This window comes from Rhizoctonia solani, chromosome 16 (genome assembly GCF_016906535.1).
Source record: "Rhizoctonia solani chromosome 16, complete sequence".
Classification (NCBI taxonomy): domain Eukaryota; kingdom Fungi; phylum Basidiomycota; class Agaricomycetes; order Cantharellales; family Ceratobasidiaceae; genus Rhizoctonia; species Rhizoctonia solani.
The window spans coordinates 2,159,015-2,175,732 of NC_057385.1; the positions used below are offsets into that span (position 1 = coordinate 2,159,015).

At 49.5% G+C, this 16,718-nt stretch overlaps 4 protein-coding genes across 4 annotated transcripts; 3 read left to right on the plus strand and 1 right to left on the minus strand.

The window, feature by feature from the left end:
- Window positions 1-101: 101 nt before the first annotated feature.
- On the plus strand, window positions 102-3,136 carry RhiXN_01943 (Gar1/Naf1 RNA-binding region protein; the record flags this gene model as incomplete). The annotated part of the gene is made up of 17 exons (XM_043321762.1): window positions 102-159; window positions 205-270; window positions 319-614; window positions 661-666; window positions 720-972; window positions 1,040-1,155; window positions 1,211-1,261; window positions 1,318-1,410; window positions 1,460-1,575; window positions 1,642-1,849; window positions 1,903-1,920; window positions 1,973-2,238; window positions 2,301-2,310; window positions 2,364-2,480; window positions 2,535-2,568; window positions 2,616-2,720; window positions 2,772-3,136. The coding sequence occupies 17 exons, from the start codon at window positions 102-104 to the stop codon at window positions 3,134-3,136; spliced, it is 2,178 nt and encodes a 725-aa protein (XP_043187585.1).
- A 427-nt stretch (window positions 3,137-3,563) lies between these two features.
- RhiXN_01944 (pre-mRNA-splicing factor CEF1) lies at window positions 3,564-6,639 on the minus strand (the record flags this gene model as incomplete). The annotated part of the gene is made up of 12 exons (XM_043321763.1): window positions 3,564-3,763; window positions 3,793-4,691; window positions 4,733-4,940; window positions 4,993-5,452; window positions 5,504-5,537; window positions 5,593-5,740; window positions 5,796-6,075; window positions 6,141-6,243; window positions 6,296-6,351; window positions 6,407-6,417; window positions 6,498-6,531; window positions 6,607-6,639. The coding sequence occupies 12 exons, from the start codon at window positions 6,637-6,639 to the stop codon at window positions 3,564-3,566; spliced, it is 2,466 nt and encodes an 821-aa protein (XP_043187586.1).
- Window positions 6,640-9,255: 2,616 nt separating this feature from the next.
- RhiXN_01945 (Fungal specific transcription factor domain) lies at window positions 9,256-12,680 on the plus strand (the record flags this gene model as incomplete). Its single annotated transcript, XM_043321764.1, has 15 exons — window positions 9,256-9,346; window positions 9,436-9,452; window positions 9,505-9,569; window positions 9,625-9,669; window positions 9,725-10,330; window positions 10,387-10,645; window positions 10,695-10,718; window positions 10,773-10,946; window positions 11,004-11,102; window positions 11,157-11,298; window positions 11,370-11,467; window positions 11,526-11,630; window positions 11,686-11,745; window positions 11,795-12,569; window positions 12,628-12,680. The coding sequence occupies 15 exons, from the start codon at window positions 9,256-9,258 to the stop codon at window positions 12,678-12,680; spliced, it is 2,613 nt and encodes an 870-aa protein (XP_043187587.1).
- An 850-nt stretch (window positions 12,681-13,530) lies between these two features.
- On the plus strand, window positions 13,531-16,651 carry RhiXN_01946 (plasma membrane fusion protein PRM1; the record flags this gene model as incomplete). The annotated part of the gene is made up of 7 exons (XM_043321765.1): window positions 13,531-13,797; window positions 13,852-13,964; window positions 14,009-14,129; window positions 14,182-14,453; window positions 14,504-15,058; window positions 15,113-16,166; window positions 16,274-16,651. The coding sequence occupies 7 exons, from the start codon at window positions 13,531-13,533 to the stop codon at window positions 16,649-16,651; spliced, it is 2,760 nt and encodes a 919-aa protein (XP_043187588.1).
- Window positions 16,652-16,718: the final 67 nt, after the last annotated feature.

Here is a 16,718-nt window from a genome sequence, read left to right on the forward strand (position 1 = left end):
CCGTTCCCAATCCTACTTTCTGCCCCGCCTTCCGGCCGCTCACTACCTGAGTTAACCATTGAATAAAAACAACTTATCTGAATTTAGAATAGACTGCTGAGATGAATCGAGGCGGATTTGGTCGAGGCGGTCGAGGTGCGGACCGAGGAGGACGTGGTGGTATGTCCATTCACCATATTGATAAACCAAACTAATAAATATCAGGTGGAAGGGGCGGGGGCCGCGGTGGGTTTCAGCGCCAGGATATGGGTCCCCCGGAGACTGTGTTAGGTGTGTACACCAAAAACCTAATACGGCAACAGCTAATGACCAGCGCAGAGCTGGGATCGTTTGTTCACGCAGTTGAAGATGAAATGCTTTGCTCTTCGCTGATACCTGACAAAGTTCCTCATTTCAATGCCCCAATCTATCTGCAAAACAAGTCCCAAATTGGCAAAATCGACGAAATTCTGGGACCAGTGAATGAGGTATATTTCTCGGTCAAGATGGAGCCCGGAATGGTAGCCGCAAGCTTCAAAAAGGGAGACAAGGTATATGTATCCGACCAAAAGCTACTCCCCATCGAACGGTTCCTCCCCAAACCCAAGATTATTGGTGGAAAAGGTACGCAATTTGTTCGTATGCTGAAATATCATATAACTCACTCTATTGTTTTTGTAGTTGAAAGTGAGTACAAGCTGCTTCTTGTATAGACATTAGAGTGTTTATAATTTTCTCAGAGCGAGGTAGGGGAGGAGCAAGAGGTGGTGCCCGCGGCGGACGTGGTGCTCCTGGTGGACGAGGCTTCTCTCGCGGAGGTGGACGCGGGGGACCAGGAGGACGAGGAGGCTCTCGCGGAGGCCCACCACGCGGGCGGGGCGGCTTTGGAGGTGGATTTGGGGGAGGCTTTGGAGGTGGTCGCGGCGGAGGACGGGGGCGTGGCCGTGGGCAATAAATCAATGATGTTTTGGTTTGATCTGATCAATACAAAATGTACATTAGTCTCTTATGGACTGAAATTCGGCGCTTCTATGCTCGACGGCAATAATACCGTGACCAGATTTGGTATCGTCACGCCTGAACCGGTTCACTCTGTCCACAATGCCACCTGCATCCCGCACCTCTGATCCAGGTCCTTCCTACCGCTATCGGAGCAATACAACTCCTTACAGCCGGGTACGAATTTATGAAACTTGACTAACTGCTACTGGAAACACAAATGTCACGCTAGCCTTACGCACAAGAATGCGCGAAACTTCGAATAAAATCTCTGCATCGAATGGTACGGGTTAACACCTTATTATAGCCAAATTGATGAACTTTCGAAACCATGAACAGCAACGCAGGGTCATCGACGATATTGTTAATAACCCGGCAAAAGACCAATTTATCATTGCCGCCACTGGATCCGGCAAGACATTGTTGTACGAGGTTAGTGGCTTCTGGTTGCTTCTGCAAATAAGTAAAGCATTTATCTTAGCTCCCGGGTATACTCCCATTATCTGAGGGGAAAACGACAATAGTTTTCATTCCTCGAGTCTCAATCATCACAGTGGAGCACAAACGTCTGTCAGATTGTGGGATAAGTGTCGAGCAGTATGTCTTTGTACGATTGATCAGCGAATAGCTTACGTATAATATCGATTTTAGGCGACATCACAGAGCCGATAACCAACAGGAGCGCGAGCAGCAAGCCCAGCAAAGCGATAGATTGTTCCAGGCAATAAACAATACCGAGCTACTTCCTAGGTTTATCCTAGCTACGCCTCATCAGTTACAGTATCCGGACAGCATTTTCGGCAAAATTCTGAATGGACTATGCGAACGGGGGCTAGTACAGCGTTTTGTCTTTGATGAGGTCCATATGTTGGTGGGTACTCCCTTCATTTTCTTGTTTATGACTCATTGATCATGAGAGAATAGCTAGACGACCACAATATCGTAAATAGCTCCATTTCCCCTCGGTCCACCGTAATCTCATTTAATCTGATAGCTCTCACAACTTCCGATCCTTCGACAGAAATACCCTGGTGTCCCAGCCACCGTACTCTCCGCATCGATCTCGCCCACAACGGCCGATACATTATGCCATATTCTGTCCATGAATGGCGAATACAAGACATTCCCGCTTGATCGACCAAACCTGTACTACCAGATCCTTCCAAAGCTCTCTCCAGGTGAAAACGATAAACTTGGTGTCCCCGCAAACTCCAAAGAGCGATCCCAGATGTCGCCTATTCTCCATTTAGCACGGAACGTGTACCCAGACCAAGCGGGACTTGTTTATTGCCGAAAAAAGGCTGCTTGTGCTCGTTTCGCAGAGCTTCTGAAGTAAAGTTGATTATTTTGCCCCAGTTTGTTCGTTGACCTATTTTTTTTTACAGAAAGAAGGTATAGCGGCAGAAGCATATGATGCCGAATCAAATCGTTCTGCGACAGGTCGCGAAATATTTCGAAAGTGGCAGGAGAATGACCCGAGTGTTAGGATTCTAATCTCTACGGTTTGTACCAAACCCGAATACCTCTTGTTATACATATATTGAAGCCCAATTCAGAATGCGCTCAGTAGTGGAGTACACAAATCCAACGGTTAGTTCGCTCTGAAATCCCTCGTCAAAATACTGATATTCTTCCAGTTCGTTTTGTTGTACACACAAGTTTTCCCACTTCTGGAATTGATGGCTATATGCAAGAGACTGGCCGCGCAGGACGAGATGGGGAACCAGCTACATGTCTATTATGTTTGTTCATACCTGTTTAACAAACGGCTACCCACTTATATTGATTCACAGTATATGCATTCGGCGATGCATTCCAAGTTTCACATCCAACACAATTCCGAAGCAATTGTATACTGGCGCTCTTGTGGCTTATCAATTCGACCAACTGCCGACGCCGGGCTTTGCTATCGTACTACAACGACAACCACTTCAATTACGAAGCCCCGAACCATCGGTGCTGCGATGTTTGTGACGGGATGGTTAGCAACCGCCCTTCCCTCGAGGTCACTTCTCTCGCGGGGCGAGTATTGGAGTACATTCAAGACGGTCTTAAAGAGAAACACGGTCTGCTCGGCAGGATAGTGCTAGCTAAGAAACTTAACGATGTCTTTAATAACGGAGAAAAGAACCGACTTGTGAAATGTGGGACAAGTTGATTCAGTGGCTTGTAATCGAACAGTATTTGGAAGTACATCGACCTGGTGAAAAGGCTGGGAAACAAATCAAGGTATGGTGTGAATTCGTTCCCATCAAGCGTTTGAGCTTATTATATATTTATACAGCTTGTGAGAAATAGTAGAACAAACAGTTTGATAAACGGTACCGGCCCACGAGTCTACTTACCGTGGTCAATGAGGTTTAGTGAACTTCATGTACGCGGGGAGAATGAAGATTTTCCCTTGAGATGGACGAGCGAGGTTGTCCGATCACTGAACGAGCCCGGGAATACTCTTCTAGCAGGGATCAAAGCCCGGACATGTAGTGCACATATCTAATACCTAATACTGCTCGTAATATTTGAATCAGAGAGATATTACATAGGACTGAATCAATCCATGAACTATGATAACATATACAAAACATCTAGGCTTCTGCAGCAGCGAGTGCAGCCTCGTTCAAAGCCTCCGCTTCGGCCATGATCTGCTCTTCCTTGGCCGCAATGCTACCTTGTACTTCTTCCTTGGCGATGCTAAGGTCCTGGAAACGGGCCTGCAACTCCCGTTCTTGTCGCTCCAGTCTCTCAACTTCCTCTTTGAGCGCCTCAACTCGGCGTGGAGCAGCAGCTTGTCGATAACATGAAGCTTTGAGAAACTCTCGAGCTCGATGGTCGCCTTTTGAAGTTCAGCCCATGCGCCCTTGACGCGTTTAGCTAAGATGCCAGAACGAGCGTTATAACCCCCAAGCGTGACATTGAGCTTCTTTTCGACCTTCGCCGCTTTTGCGGCCTCCTTGGACATGGAATCCCGGTCTTGCATAATGAGCGCAGCGATCCCAGCCACGCGGTCTTCGGGTGACAATGACGAAGAATCAACCCATGCCTTCAAATTCTTGTCGTAAGCCCATGTATCACGCATCCGGGCCCAGCTCAACGCTTCGCCATCGATATCCTCCTGGCCCGCGGCCAGAATAACGCCCTTCCTTACTTCTTCTGGTGTTGCACCAACGATGCCAAGGGTAGCTGAGAGTTCAATATGTACTGCCAGAGCCGCTGCAGCGACATCATCGTCCTCGGGTATATCATACATAGAGGGGGTACCGCCTGGGTACGGCGTTCCGGGGAGAGGGTGAGCAATTGTGTCATGCTGGATGAGGTCGACCAACTCATTGTCAATGAGTTTGTGAGCTTCAGAGAGAGCGTCGCGTGGTCGTGGTGTTTCGCGTAGGGCTCGCGAGAGTCGCTCGTGATCGATGTGGACAGGCCGAGGCAAGTCTTTTTTGACAACGCTTGAACGGCGCTCCAGAGCTTTCCGCTCTTCTTCTTCCTGTAGCTTCCTCATCCTAGCATTTCGCTCGGCCATATCCTCGACTGTCATCGTTTGTTCGTCCTCATCCTCTGCCTCTTCTTCATCCTCGGGCAGAACAACTTCAAAATCGTTGCTCGGCTTGGGAAGGCTTGCAAAGCCAAGTTTCAGCGATCTCTGAGCAGCAGCAGCACGTAACCGTTCCTCTCGCGGGGTATCACCAACCATAATCCCATCCTCCGGATTGATACTAAGATTATCGCGTGGTGTTCGCATCGGAGTTGTCCCCACTCGTGGGGTAGCCCCGAACCGTCTCCATTGGCGCGAGGCGTGGCGAGAGGATTAGGAGTAAATGCGACCTGGTGTCGTGGAGTGGCGCTCTCGAAGCCGGTACCGCCCTCCGCGGGTCCGCGCATGGGAGTGTTCTCTTCGCCCAACAAGGGGGTCTGGGCTTGCACCATGTTTCGTAGGTTTCGAGCTTCCGCCATAATATTGTCCTCTGTGGCACCAATTCTGTAAACGTACTAATAACAGGGTAAAAGTAGGCATACCTTGGGGGGCGGTCCGGGGGGTTCGCGCCATACGAGCGTGACTAAGACCTTCGTATTCTCCAAGCAATTGCCCACTTGCTTCATTCCCCTCTCCTTCATCATTCATCAAAGCTCGCGCGCTCTGGCCAGCCTGTCCAATTTTGACAATCTCTTCGAGCTCGGCTTCTCCGACTTGTGCTGCGGGAAGCACCAAAGCACGCCGCTTGCTAATTTGCTCCGCCTCCTTGAGCTTTTGGATTTGTGCATCGCGAGCGGCAATAAACTTGGTAGAGTGTGGCTCGTTCTCCTTCCCCTTCTTCTGGCGTTTCTTGGCCTCGGATTCTTCGTCCTGTGGTTTACGCTTGTTTTCGAGACGACGAAGAGACTGGCCGACAGGAGCTGAGTAGGATTTGGCTTGTTCTTCAGACGTGTCGTAGAAACCGGGCACAGGCTTCTTTTCGAATGGGATATCGGCATTGTACTATGGAAATAATGTAAGAAGAAGGAATTCGTCAAATATGTTCCAACTTACGTCCATTCCCTTTTTCTTCGTCTTGTGCCTCATGCTAAGCACCGTAAATAAGCCACCACTGTATGTGCTTTGAAAGTGCAAGAACCTACATGATACCAGCAGCCTTGAGTTCCCGCTTCTTCTGCAAAACAGCAAGCCTTCGTGCCTCCTCAAGCTGTCTCTCGCGGGCCTTCCTCTTCGCCTTCTTTCCCTGAGTATTGGCCAGACGAGCGCGAGCCTCTGACAGCATTTCCTTCTCTGAGATAAAACCTATTAGAACCCATCATAGGCATCATACTCCGGTTCCGCTTACCGTCCTCGTCCATGTCAATAGGGTCCGGTCGCGCTGGCTTCGTCTCTGGGTCGGGGTCAATCTCACCAGGCCGAAGCCTGCGAACATCATCGGCGCTGGGCCCGGCTTCGTCACCCGGGCCACCCAAACCAAGCTCCTCGTTCTCTTTTGCTTCCGCGTCATCCAGAAGTTTTTGGTATCGCTCCAAGCATTGCGTAGCGGTACGTCCGACAATTGGTGCAATAGTTCTCCATTGCGTTGGCATCAATTTTGCCAAGTGCAGCAGCTTTTCATCCTCTGTCTACATGATCCGGTAAGCAATGTTAGCGTTGTGCCAGAGACGCTCAAGTAGGGTGAATGCTATACCTTTGACCACTCGGTCTTTTTGATGGAGGGATCCAGCCACTCGTACCAGCGAGCCTTGCATTGCTTCGGCGTTTTACGGACGAGCAGAGACGAAATACGCGCCCTGTGTAGTATTAAAACCCGCGCATATCCATTAGCAAGGATATATTACATACCATTGATTCTTCCCATACTTCGCAATGGCCGCTTTCAACACCTCATCCTCAGTGTTCTGTTACTTGTATGAGACACAGGATAGTCAACAACTTCCTCTAAAAAAATCATACCTTCCAGACACCTGGGTAGCTCAGTTAGTTTATTTTGTTCTTCAGATAGCTTATTATGCGAATACTTGCCTCCTTTAATGATGATGCGCACCATGGCCAAGTGAGTGAGTGGACGTTCGTTGTGGCTATGTCCACATGGGTAACAACAAACATTACGTGAGAGAGTACCCAAACGCCAGGCGCTAAATACTACGACTGACCCAAGGCTCTTCAAACCCGGCCTTCCATTTCATGAATTTAGTTTGTTTTTTCTATGATGAGAAATAGCAACCTTATACCCTACACTCAGTCGAATATTTTAATATTGATCATAGATTGTCTTAAAGCCTCTCAAGCCTTCAGAGCTTACCCCCTGCCGAGCATGGGGTACAACGAGCAAGGGCAAACCCGTCCTGCATATACTTTCTGGTGGGCCAAGATCTACTACCATTAACTCGCACAAAGACGTACCTATATCAAGAGCCCCTGCTATGGTCCTCGCTTGGGAGTCTCGGCCTTGAGAATTTAATGCATGGCCAGTCGAATTGATCAGCCATCGGCACATCTTGAAAACTATCCAGCCCGCAGCGATGGTTCGAGTGGGGACAGCGGATCGACCGCTCCCCAAAGAACCTACACACCCTGGAAAACAACTGGCGGCATATCCTAGGCTCGTCCTGTTCTACCGCGCTTAAGCTTCAGCCTAAATCGTCGTAGTTAGGTTTCAAAATGCGTAAATCATTATTTGTGATTTATCCGTTTATTCGGGTGTCGCGGTAAACCCCAGACAAACGGATAGGCTTGAATTAATTCCAATAGTGCACTGAGAGATCGCAAGCTCCTTCTCCTGTCTGAAAGTGGGTTACCTCGTTGATTCCACGCTCTGGGCGCCAACTCGGGCATCGGCCTCAATACTGTGCTGCTACATAAACTTATAACAGGTGCGGATATATCATTCATACATCCAAATGAACAGTATTACAGTCAACTGAATACCTCCACCAATTAATAGGGGTAAGAAGAGTGGCGGGTCACGGGAATCCCAACAAGTGGCACCTCAATATCTCGGGTGTCAGAGACAACGTGCTGTTTTACCATATATGCGTATCCTCAAGCCCCTGCTCCCCTGTGTGAAACCTAATTCCCTGTATCGTGGACTGTGTCACACCGCAAGCCTAGCCCTCGTCATCCCAGCGGATAACAGCCTTTCCCGCTCTGATCAGATACATATGGAACGAAGGGGCCTGTCGTTCGCTGGATGGATAAAGTGCTCTTTCTTCCTCTATTCGATAGGGCTAGATCGGAAGAAACGGGTTCCTATCGGCGGTCGCCTGAAAATACGCATTGCATACACACATGTATCGGAGACAGCGATAGAGTCGGTACGCTAAAGCCGGGAACAGCCATGGGGTAAGCTAGGTAGCACGCATGCGAGGCACACGTGCGGCAGGACGATAGTGAAATCTAGAAATTAAATCCCCGGGTTCATACCTCTGATAGTGTCGGGGTCCACGGCTCGGCTGTTAGTGAATCATATGATACAGTGATGAAGGTATGTGGCCGCAGTGATGGTATTCGAACACTTGCGAGTGCTTTTCAAATATTGTCTTAGACAAACTGGACTTTGGCGCGATAACTTGGACACTCACTGCTCAACCAGCACACTGATTTATATACATCCCGGTCGCGTGTGTAATTTGATACTTTGGACGAAACGCAAACAATGATTTAGTTGCCTGAACGCTTCCAGCAGTCAAGGGTGATGACAACATGTGCACCGGCAACTTATCGGAGCAGATAGAAAATCGAGTCCCCTGGATCGTTGCGGGAGACACATCCCGAGCGCCGAAAGAGCGCTGGGTGGTGTCCCCTCTAAAATGAGCATCAATTCCTAGTGATGCTCATAGAAACCCCATCAGAGCTCTTACAAATTCCATGGCCCTTCTGCCCGACTTGTCCATATGAATAATTGACTCTTTAGCCTCTCCGGAGACTCCAAAGGCACACCAAAATCAACACCGAGGCAATCTGGGTGGCACAGGCCCGATAGCCGAGAAAGGATACGATGACGAACAGGCGACCAGAGCACCAGAGCCAGAAATACGTTTCAGCGAGCGCTTACCAATACTAGCTCGCCATCCGGCACAGGCCGAGTACAGTTGGTGTTCAACTGAGATAACAATAGGATATAAATCCATTTGTCGAGACCGGAGCCAGTGAATTGCTTACCCTGTCAGAACACGAAGTCCACTTATCTGTGTCACACATCGTGTGTAGACAAGTTCGAGAAGGGCATGCATTCATATAATAGATATCGTCATGCATTTGTCCCAACTAGTATTCCAGCCAGTACGACTATGGCATAAATGGTTGTACATGTCCTACAAGCCCGGTTAGTTGGCTACCGGGGCATTACATTACCAGATGAAATACATATGGGTTGGATCACGCCGATTGGGGTCTTCGGACCCAAAGTAGAGGTTGCTCGCAATAGCCACCGGCCGGTTATCACCCTGCATGGCATCCCTAGAGAAGACACGAACAGAGTTCGTACAAACAGGTGCCTTCAATAGATCGCGTATTCGATTTTGAGGTGTTTGTGTGGAGATCCATCAGGCTATAGGGACCAGCCAAAACTGAGCGGGAGCCAACAGAGCTAATTCTCCCACAGTCAAACCGAGGTCAGCTCTCAGTACAATACTATCAATCGAGCATAGCGTTCGGCAGTAGGGGGTAAAACTTGAATCAGACACCCGCCCATCCGCTCTTAACTACACCGATCGTCCCCCCCGGCTCTGCTCTAGTAACCGTTCTCCCCCCGTTCCTCCCACATCTCCGCTCTTCAAATTAGTTATCCGGACCCCTCCGGCATGGAACAACAACATGATGGCTCGGTCGCGGGTCCTCTGGCTCTCCTGACGCAGACGACGCAGGTCGTCCAAACCTCAAGTCCAACGGGGGGTTAGTTTCAGTCTTTAGCCACCTATCTTTGTGGCAATAACTGACCGTAAAATACCGCTACCGGTAATCTCAGGCGCGCGCGTGTACAGTATGCCGACAAGCAAAGGTTTGTCTCCCCATCCGGTCTTCAATTTTCAAAAGTCTAAAATCTTTGGCAGATGCGCTGCATTGGGGCAGAGGATGGACAAACTCAATGTCAACGATGCAAACGAAGCAATCTTGAGTACGTATTCAATACTCCCATAGGTCGCCGAGCCCCTATAATGCCTCCCCACCAGATGTGTCTTCGAGAAGCACCGCCGGGGTCGCAAACCAGGCTCCAAGTGCGTATTCCTCTCTGATGAGCCACCCATGATACTGACTTGACTGGTGGCAAAGGCTATCGGAGGCCTCCAAGATGCTTCGACGGATCGAAAAGGGATTAAACAACGAACGCAAAAAGTCTCAGGTTGCCCAGACACCCTACCCTATCAACACACCTCGTGCTCCTAGTGACTTCAACTTTGCCAGCAACAGCGACGGATTCTTGGACCCGAGTCTTAACAAGAACGCTGCACCCCCGCGTGGGCCTATGTCTAGCTCGACTACTCCAACATCGACGGACCCACCACCAAGTTCTGTTGTGGGTGTAGGGTCCCCTGGTAAGCAGGGAATACAAGTGAAGACCCCTGCCCCTGCATCGCCATCACAGACCATGGAGGCCGATGACGATGACGAGGATGAAAAGGAACCCTCAGATGATGGTTTATTCCCTGCCCGTCTACTTGCTCGTGAGAATCGTCGCAACTCGTTCTTCCGGACAATTCTCAATCCAGCCGAGACAGAGGGTGGACATTCTCCTGATGACCAGAAGCCTTCGATGGACAGTAGGCAGGCTTCGGTAACAAGTAACATTACATCCATCGGTTCAATTATTCCGGAGCCTAAGGACCCGATCGCAGCGGGATTGATGGACGAAGCCCAAGCAAAGGTACTATTCGATTTGTAAGTACGAGAGCTGGGTGTTAGAAGCGTCGCCTTACCTGGCAATCTCACCGCAGGGTTTTCCTTCGTCTCAACCCATTTATCAACCTTTTCGATCCTGTACTCCATACGGTGCCTTATGTGCGGTCACGGTGTCCCTTCCTGTTTACCTGCCTGATTATGGCAGGGTGCAAGTTTTGGAAACCGGAATTATTCAAGCAAACCCAGCGGATCGCCAATGAATTTGTGGTCAAAGCTTTCGCTGACCAGTGGAAACGTGTTGAGATCGTTCAGGCGTTTGCATGTATGACTTACTGGAAAGAACCTGAAGACACGGTATGTCTACTTTGCCACCCATCAAACCCAACTAAGCGAACCGTTACAGAGAACCTATACCTATATTGGTTATGTATGTCAATCTTCCTAAAGCATGTTCCAAATTTCTCAACGACATCGTTTGCAGGCAAGCCGAATGGCTGTAGAGCTAGGTCTCAATCGATACATGGCCAAACCTCCTGAGGGAGAAACCGAGCTTCAGAAACGCGAACGTCGAAATAGGGAACGGACCTATCTGGTCTTGTTCGTACATGATCGATCGTTAGCTATGCAGACTGGGCGTCAATGGATGCTGCCAGAGGTCAGGAAGCTGATTCTTTGGACACGGGGCGCATAACTAATCGTTCCTTTCTCATAGTGTGATTTAGTGCGCCACTCACTGACTTGGCACGAAGACAATTTTATCCGCCCAGAGGACGTAATCATTTGTGCATTCGTTCAATTGCGTAGAATTGCGGTAAATAGCCCTGTCTCGAACCATCATTGAATACTCCTGACTATTCTCCGATAGGCTGAGACGACAGACGTGTTCTACCTACATCGAGGAGCCCCGGGCCTTCTCCACGCCGATGTCAATTATGAAATTCTTCTTCGAGGGTGCAATAGCAAACTGACCCAGTGGATGGACCTCTGGCACGGTGAAATGAAGAAAGGTGGGTACCTATTAGTCAACCATGCCTCCCAGGTCGGACTCATTGCATCATCAACTGCTGGCGTTGTGTAGCTGGTGGACAAATGTTCCATTTCTCAATGTTGACATTCTTCCGACTTCACGTGCGCCTTTTCCTCAATAGCTTCGGACTACAGTCCTCGATGGCATCGGTGAGGTCACTTCCACTTCGTAATTCATACTAGTTGTCTAATCATGATGACTGCCCAGTCGACTCGTGCGAGCGCAAGTTTACATGCCCTCTCGGCCTGTTACACTAGTGCAGTCCAGTCTCTACAAATCGTAGCGAATGACTTCGCGCCTGTGGGAATGCTGGTAGGTTTCCCCCTTGCTTCCCTGTGGCTTTATTTCACCAACATCGGGCTGCCAGCGTTATGGACAAGATAGTATAACTGTAATGACCGCATATTCGGCTGTGTTCCTGTTAAAGGTTTGTGAGCGCCACTTCGTCTTTGAAAAACTCTAATTTTGCGATATAGCTCTTGAGGCGGCCACAAAACGTGACGGATTTACACTTGACCCCAACCTTGTCGGATCTCGACGAGGGTGCTTCTACACAAAAGATCTATGATTTGATATCCAGTACCGCCGATGCATACCAAGAGGCAGCAATACATGCATCCTCTTCTGGTTCAGCCGCATATCATGCTCGATTTTTGCGAAGCTTGGTCGCAAAGGATATGGCAACCAAGGCACGTCAATCTGCAAGGGAACGCAAGCCAAAGGACAATTCCGATGCAATGTCAGTCGGCGGAACTTCGCAGGGAACCCCCAGCCAAGCATCGCCGAGTTACACAGGTGACCCTGTCAATGCACCACCTTCTTACCACCCCCCTCTCGTACCCGGAACCCAACCTAGTGCGATGCTACCTGTGCAGACGCCTCCCGCCGTCGGTGGCGCGGGAATGCCCAACAGCAACGGGCTGATGTACCAGCAGCAGCCGAACGGGATGGTACCATATACGGATGATATATTCCCATTCCCATCGTCGCCGCATCTTCCTATGCACCCCGCAATGCCCCACCAGATGAACGAGCACAATCAAGAGATGCAACAGCAACACCCATACGGAAACGGCATGCAAATGCAGCACCAGCAACCCCATCAACAAATGATGCCCCAGCACCAGCCACACCAGCACCAGCACCAGGCCAACAACCAGCAGTATGCCCATAATGTATATGGAAATATGCAGACAGCCGCGGCGACTGCATCAGACCAGCATTATTGGAGAAACATGTTTATTGAACTCGGTGAGTGAGCATAATATACTGCGAACTGGCTTGTGGGTGCTAACTTGTTCGATCGTAGGATTTGGCGGACCTGAGCCTACTGTTACTGGATATAGCAGCACTATGTTGTAGAATGTCATGACTTTTCTTTCGGACTCGGCTACCTCGGCCTAATACGAGGCCAATTAGACCGTGTATGCGCCCATGGATTTTTTATGCTTTTACTTTGTATTTTCTCAATGGCTAGCCAACCTATTTCACCTCCTTTTGTTTTGGGTTTCTTTGGGTGTAATGTGTACATTGTAATAAATCACTAGTTCAATATTCGTATCACATGCCATTCCCTTTAGCGAGGTGTAAACTAGGGAAAGCCGACCTACATAGCCCCACACGCATAGAGACTATGCGTCGATAGGTGTGAGGATGGCAGCACTTGAACAACTCGAGCCACGAAACCTCATCCTTTATGCAGCATAACAATTCAATAAATGTTCGACATCTTCGAATGCGGGGTAGCGTTGTATCACATGCACGTTGTAATTGGGCCGAATGCAGGCTTGTAGGAAAAGGTTTTAACGTTTGAGGATTGATTAAACTTATGATAGGCTATGGATGTTTAAGTAGAAAAAAACTAACGCATGTCCTCTGCTTGGCATGATGAGCGATTCCAACATCCTCCCGGGACTCGATTTGGCCTAGTGCGTGGCCCGGATCTATTTGTATTATGATTACCAATACTGGCGCAACAGTTCCGAATAGAGCTCATCTATTGTTGCATGTACAAACAGCTTCCTGCTATGGACAAAGGGCACTCAATGGGACTTGGACATGTGTGACCCAGTCAGGCTTTCCACAAAAGCACGGGGGCGGGATCATACAGACCAATTACCTCTCTCTTCCACTCTCTTTCGTCTGAGTTAGTCGCCGGCGACAACCCGCGGCCTTCAATCTTTTGCTGCTCCTTGTTCACGACACTTACGACATGTCCTTCGCTGCTCCCCGCTTTGCGTCGCCTCCACCCGTCTACGCTTCCGATCCTCTGAACGCTCCCCAAGCACACTTTACCTCTCTCAAACCCTACCTCACCCTCCCCTATCTTCTTTCTCTTACATGGCTTGCGACGCCTATTATTTCCTTGCTATTTATAATATTTCGTTTAATTATTTCTCAAGGAGCTGCTCAAGACGGTGTCGAGGATGCGAAAGGTGTGCTTATTGCTAGTTGCGCAGCTGCAGAACGAGCTGCCCAGGTGAGTCGGCCGCACTATCATCACATGGACTCCACCGAACAAACGCCATTATAGGGTGTGGGCAGCATTGGTTCATTCATGGCAGCTGGGACCAATCGTCAAATTGAAGCTGCGGTCAATGGCACGATCAACGCTTCTCGCGCAACCATGATTTTCAGGCAAGTAGAGTAAATGCATTCACCAAGAGACTGGCCTGACGTTATCGTGATAGTCTCACCGCCCTTCAAGGGATTATCGAGTTTGTTATTGACATGTATCGCTCCATTTTCCTATGTTTCTTGGAGCTTGTCGTCCGAGGAGGCCTTGCTATTATCATCGGAGCATTGACAGAAGTAGGCCGCCCTGCTCGATCGAGTAACGTTTAGTTTTTGACTCCATCATCAGGTCACCAACTTCCTGCAAAATACTGTCAATGGTCTCAAGTCCTCCATCCAGGGTGATATCCAGTCTGCCAACAATGCGATTGCATCGGCTGTCAATGCAATCAACAGCGTTACCCGGCTGGTCAATGTGAAGCTTGATGTTCCTCAGTTCTCGATTCCTGCTCTCTCTGGTCTCGATAATATTAGGATCCCTACTGACCTTCAAGATGGGCTTACCAAGCTTAACTCTACTCTCCCCACGCTCGACCAGCTGAGGGACACTGTTGATAAGATGTGAGTTATTATCTTAGCATTACTTAATTTATACACTGACAATACCGTAGCATTGCGATCCCCTTTAACGAGCTCAAGAAGGAGATTAACGAAACCTTCGCTTCTCCCTCGATGCGTTTTAATACTTCTGTGCTCGCAGTCCCTGCTCGCTCCAATATCCAGTTTTGCGATGGGCTAGATACTTCTATCGTGGATGACCTCGGTCGGGATCTTCGTAAGATTGGTCAGATCGGAATTGTTATTCTGCTCCTTGCACTGGTCTTGCTCATCCTTGGCGCCATGGCCGTGGAATGGTACAAGTGGCGCGTCCTTCAGGGTGAACTGGAGCGTACACGAGAAGCTTGGAGCACTGATTCCAATGTCCAACACCCCCAGCTCAATGGACATCAGGGCGTTCCTATGATGGTCATGTCCGACGATAACTTGATGCTTTTACACGCAACGCAGCAGCATCCTCTATTATCAGCTTTGGCGAACCGACTAGCAAATGCATTGAAGCTATCAGCAACTTCTTACACGCATTTAAGATTCTTCTTTGCTTATGTTTTTCACCCAGCTGCGCTGGCGTGCCTTTTGATTGGACTGTTTGGTCTAATCTCTGTTCAGTAGGGGAATCAATTTGGTTATGCATAGCAATGGCTAATATTTTCCTACTTCAGAGTTCAACTAGCCGCTATTGGGCCTATTCAAAGACACTACTCGAACCAGGTATCTAACTCTGTCAGCGATTTCACCAATAGTATCGCCCTTTCTATCAATGGTGCTATGCAAGAGGACTCGGCGGCTTATGCTGCTCAAGTGAACGCTCAAACCTCTGCTATGCAGTCGGCGATTAACGACAATCTTTTCGGCTGGGTCAACGGTACAACGGTTACTCTCAACAACACCTTGGTTGCTTTCTACGACGATATCCAAAGTACTGTCGAGCTTGTCTTTGGTGGGACTATTTTGGAGACGCCGGCACGCGAGTTCGTCCGCTGTCTGATTGGAACAAAGGTTCAAGGCATCGAAAACGCCCTCACTTTTATCCATGACAACTTGAAAGTGAACATGCCTACCGTGTCCAGTGACGTTCTACTCCTATCCAACTCGTCGGTGAACGCAATTACACAGCCCATATCTCTGGCCGCAGTTGGCGATGGTACACAATCAGAAGATGGTTCTGGCTCTGGTATAGTCGGTAAACTGATCGCTCGTTATATTGCTTCTCTTGAGAAAGAGCGCCTCATGTTTCTCATTTTCCTCGGGATTTGGGCCTTTGTTGTCGTCATTGCGTTGTGCATCATTATCTGGCATACGTTTGGTGCTCGCTGGCTTCACGAGAGTAGGCAGCGCGCATGGGAGAACGATCAATCATTTGGGCCTTTCTCGAGGCGGCCAAGCGAACAAAGTCGCTATGCATTCCCTGGTGTCCCTGGTGGGGCCCCATTCGGTACTTTGCATGCCAGACCATTGGAAGGCGAAACTGAAAAGGGTTTCCAAGGCGGGTTGAAACGCTTGTTCTCGAGCCCCCCTCGAAAGACTCAACCAACTCCGTCGCCCAAGTGGCAAGAAGGCCAGAACGTGCACACTATGATCCACATTCAGGGTGGTGACAATTGGGTTGGCCGGCTCAAGTCTGCTTTGGTACGAAGAAAGGATGGCAATAATGCCACGGTTGATCCATATGCCGTGCCTCCGCGGGAAGCCCCTGCTCCCCTCCGGTCTGGCAAGGTGAATCCCGATGCCTCGCCGATAATCAAGAACGCGCTTTGTCTTCCACATGGTCTGCATCCCCTACAGCTCCTCCCTCGCGACCCTGGCTTACTTTAAAGCCCAAGACAAGCCCCACTCCTGAGGTTATTTCACCCACCCCTGTAAGGAACGAGGTTCGGGAGTCAGTCGAGAGTACACGACCCGCACCAACTGTGCTTCCCGCACATGCCTATTTCTCTACGAGGTCTCCCAGCCCACCCATCACTCCTCCCGGACTGTCGGTGGTACCCACTTCTCCCACTCCGAGTGTCGGCCCGGCCAATGCCTACCTCGCTCGTCAAGTACCGCCTCTGAGCACTGTCCCAGGGGGCCGAATTCCCCAAATTAGTCGGCACCGTGCACAAATGTCGACAAGCAGTGCCAACCCATTTAGCACTCCTTTTGATGACCCACGAGCGTCGCTAGCGGATTCCCGTCCCCCGGCTGTTGGACGTGCTTTCTAAATTGAACTTTACTTCTTTCGCTACTCGGTCTTTTTACTGGTTTAACTGTACTTTCTCTTTCTGTCTC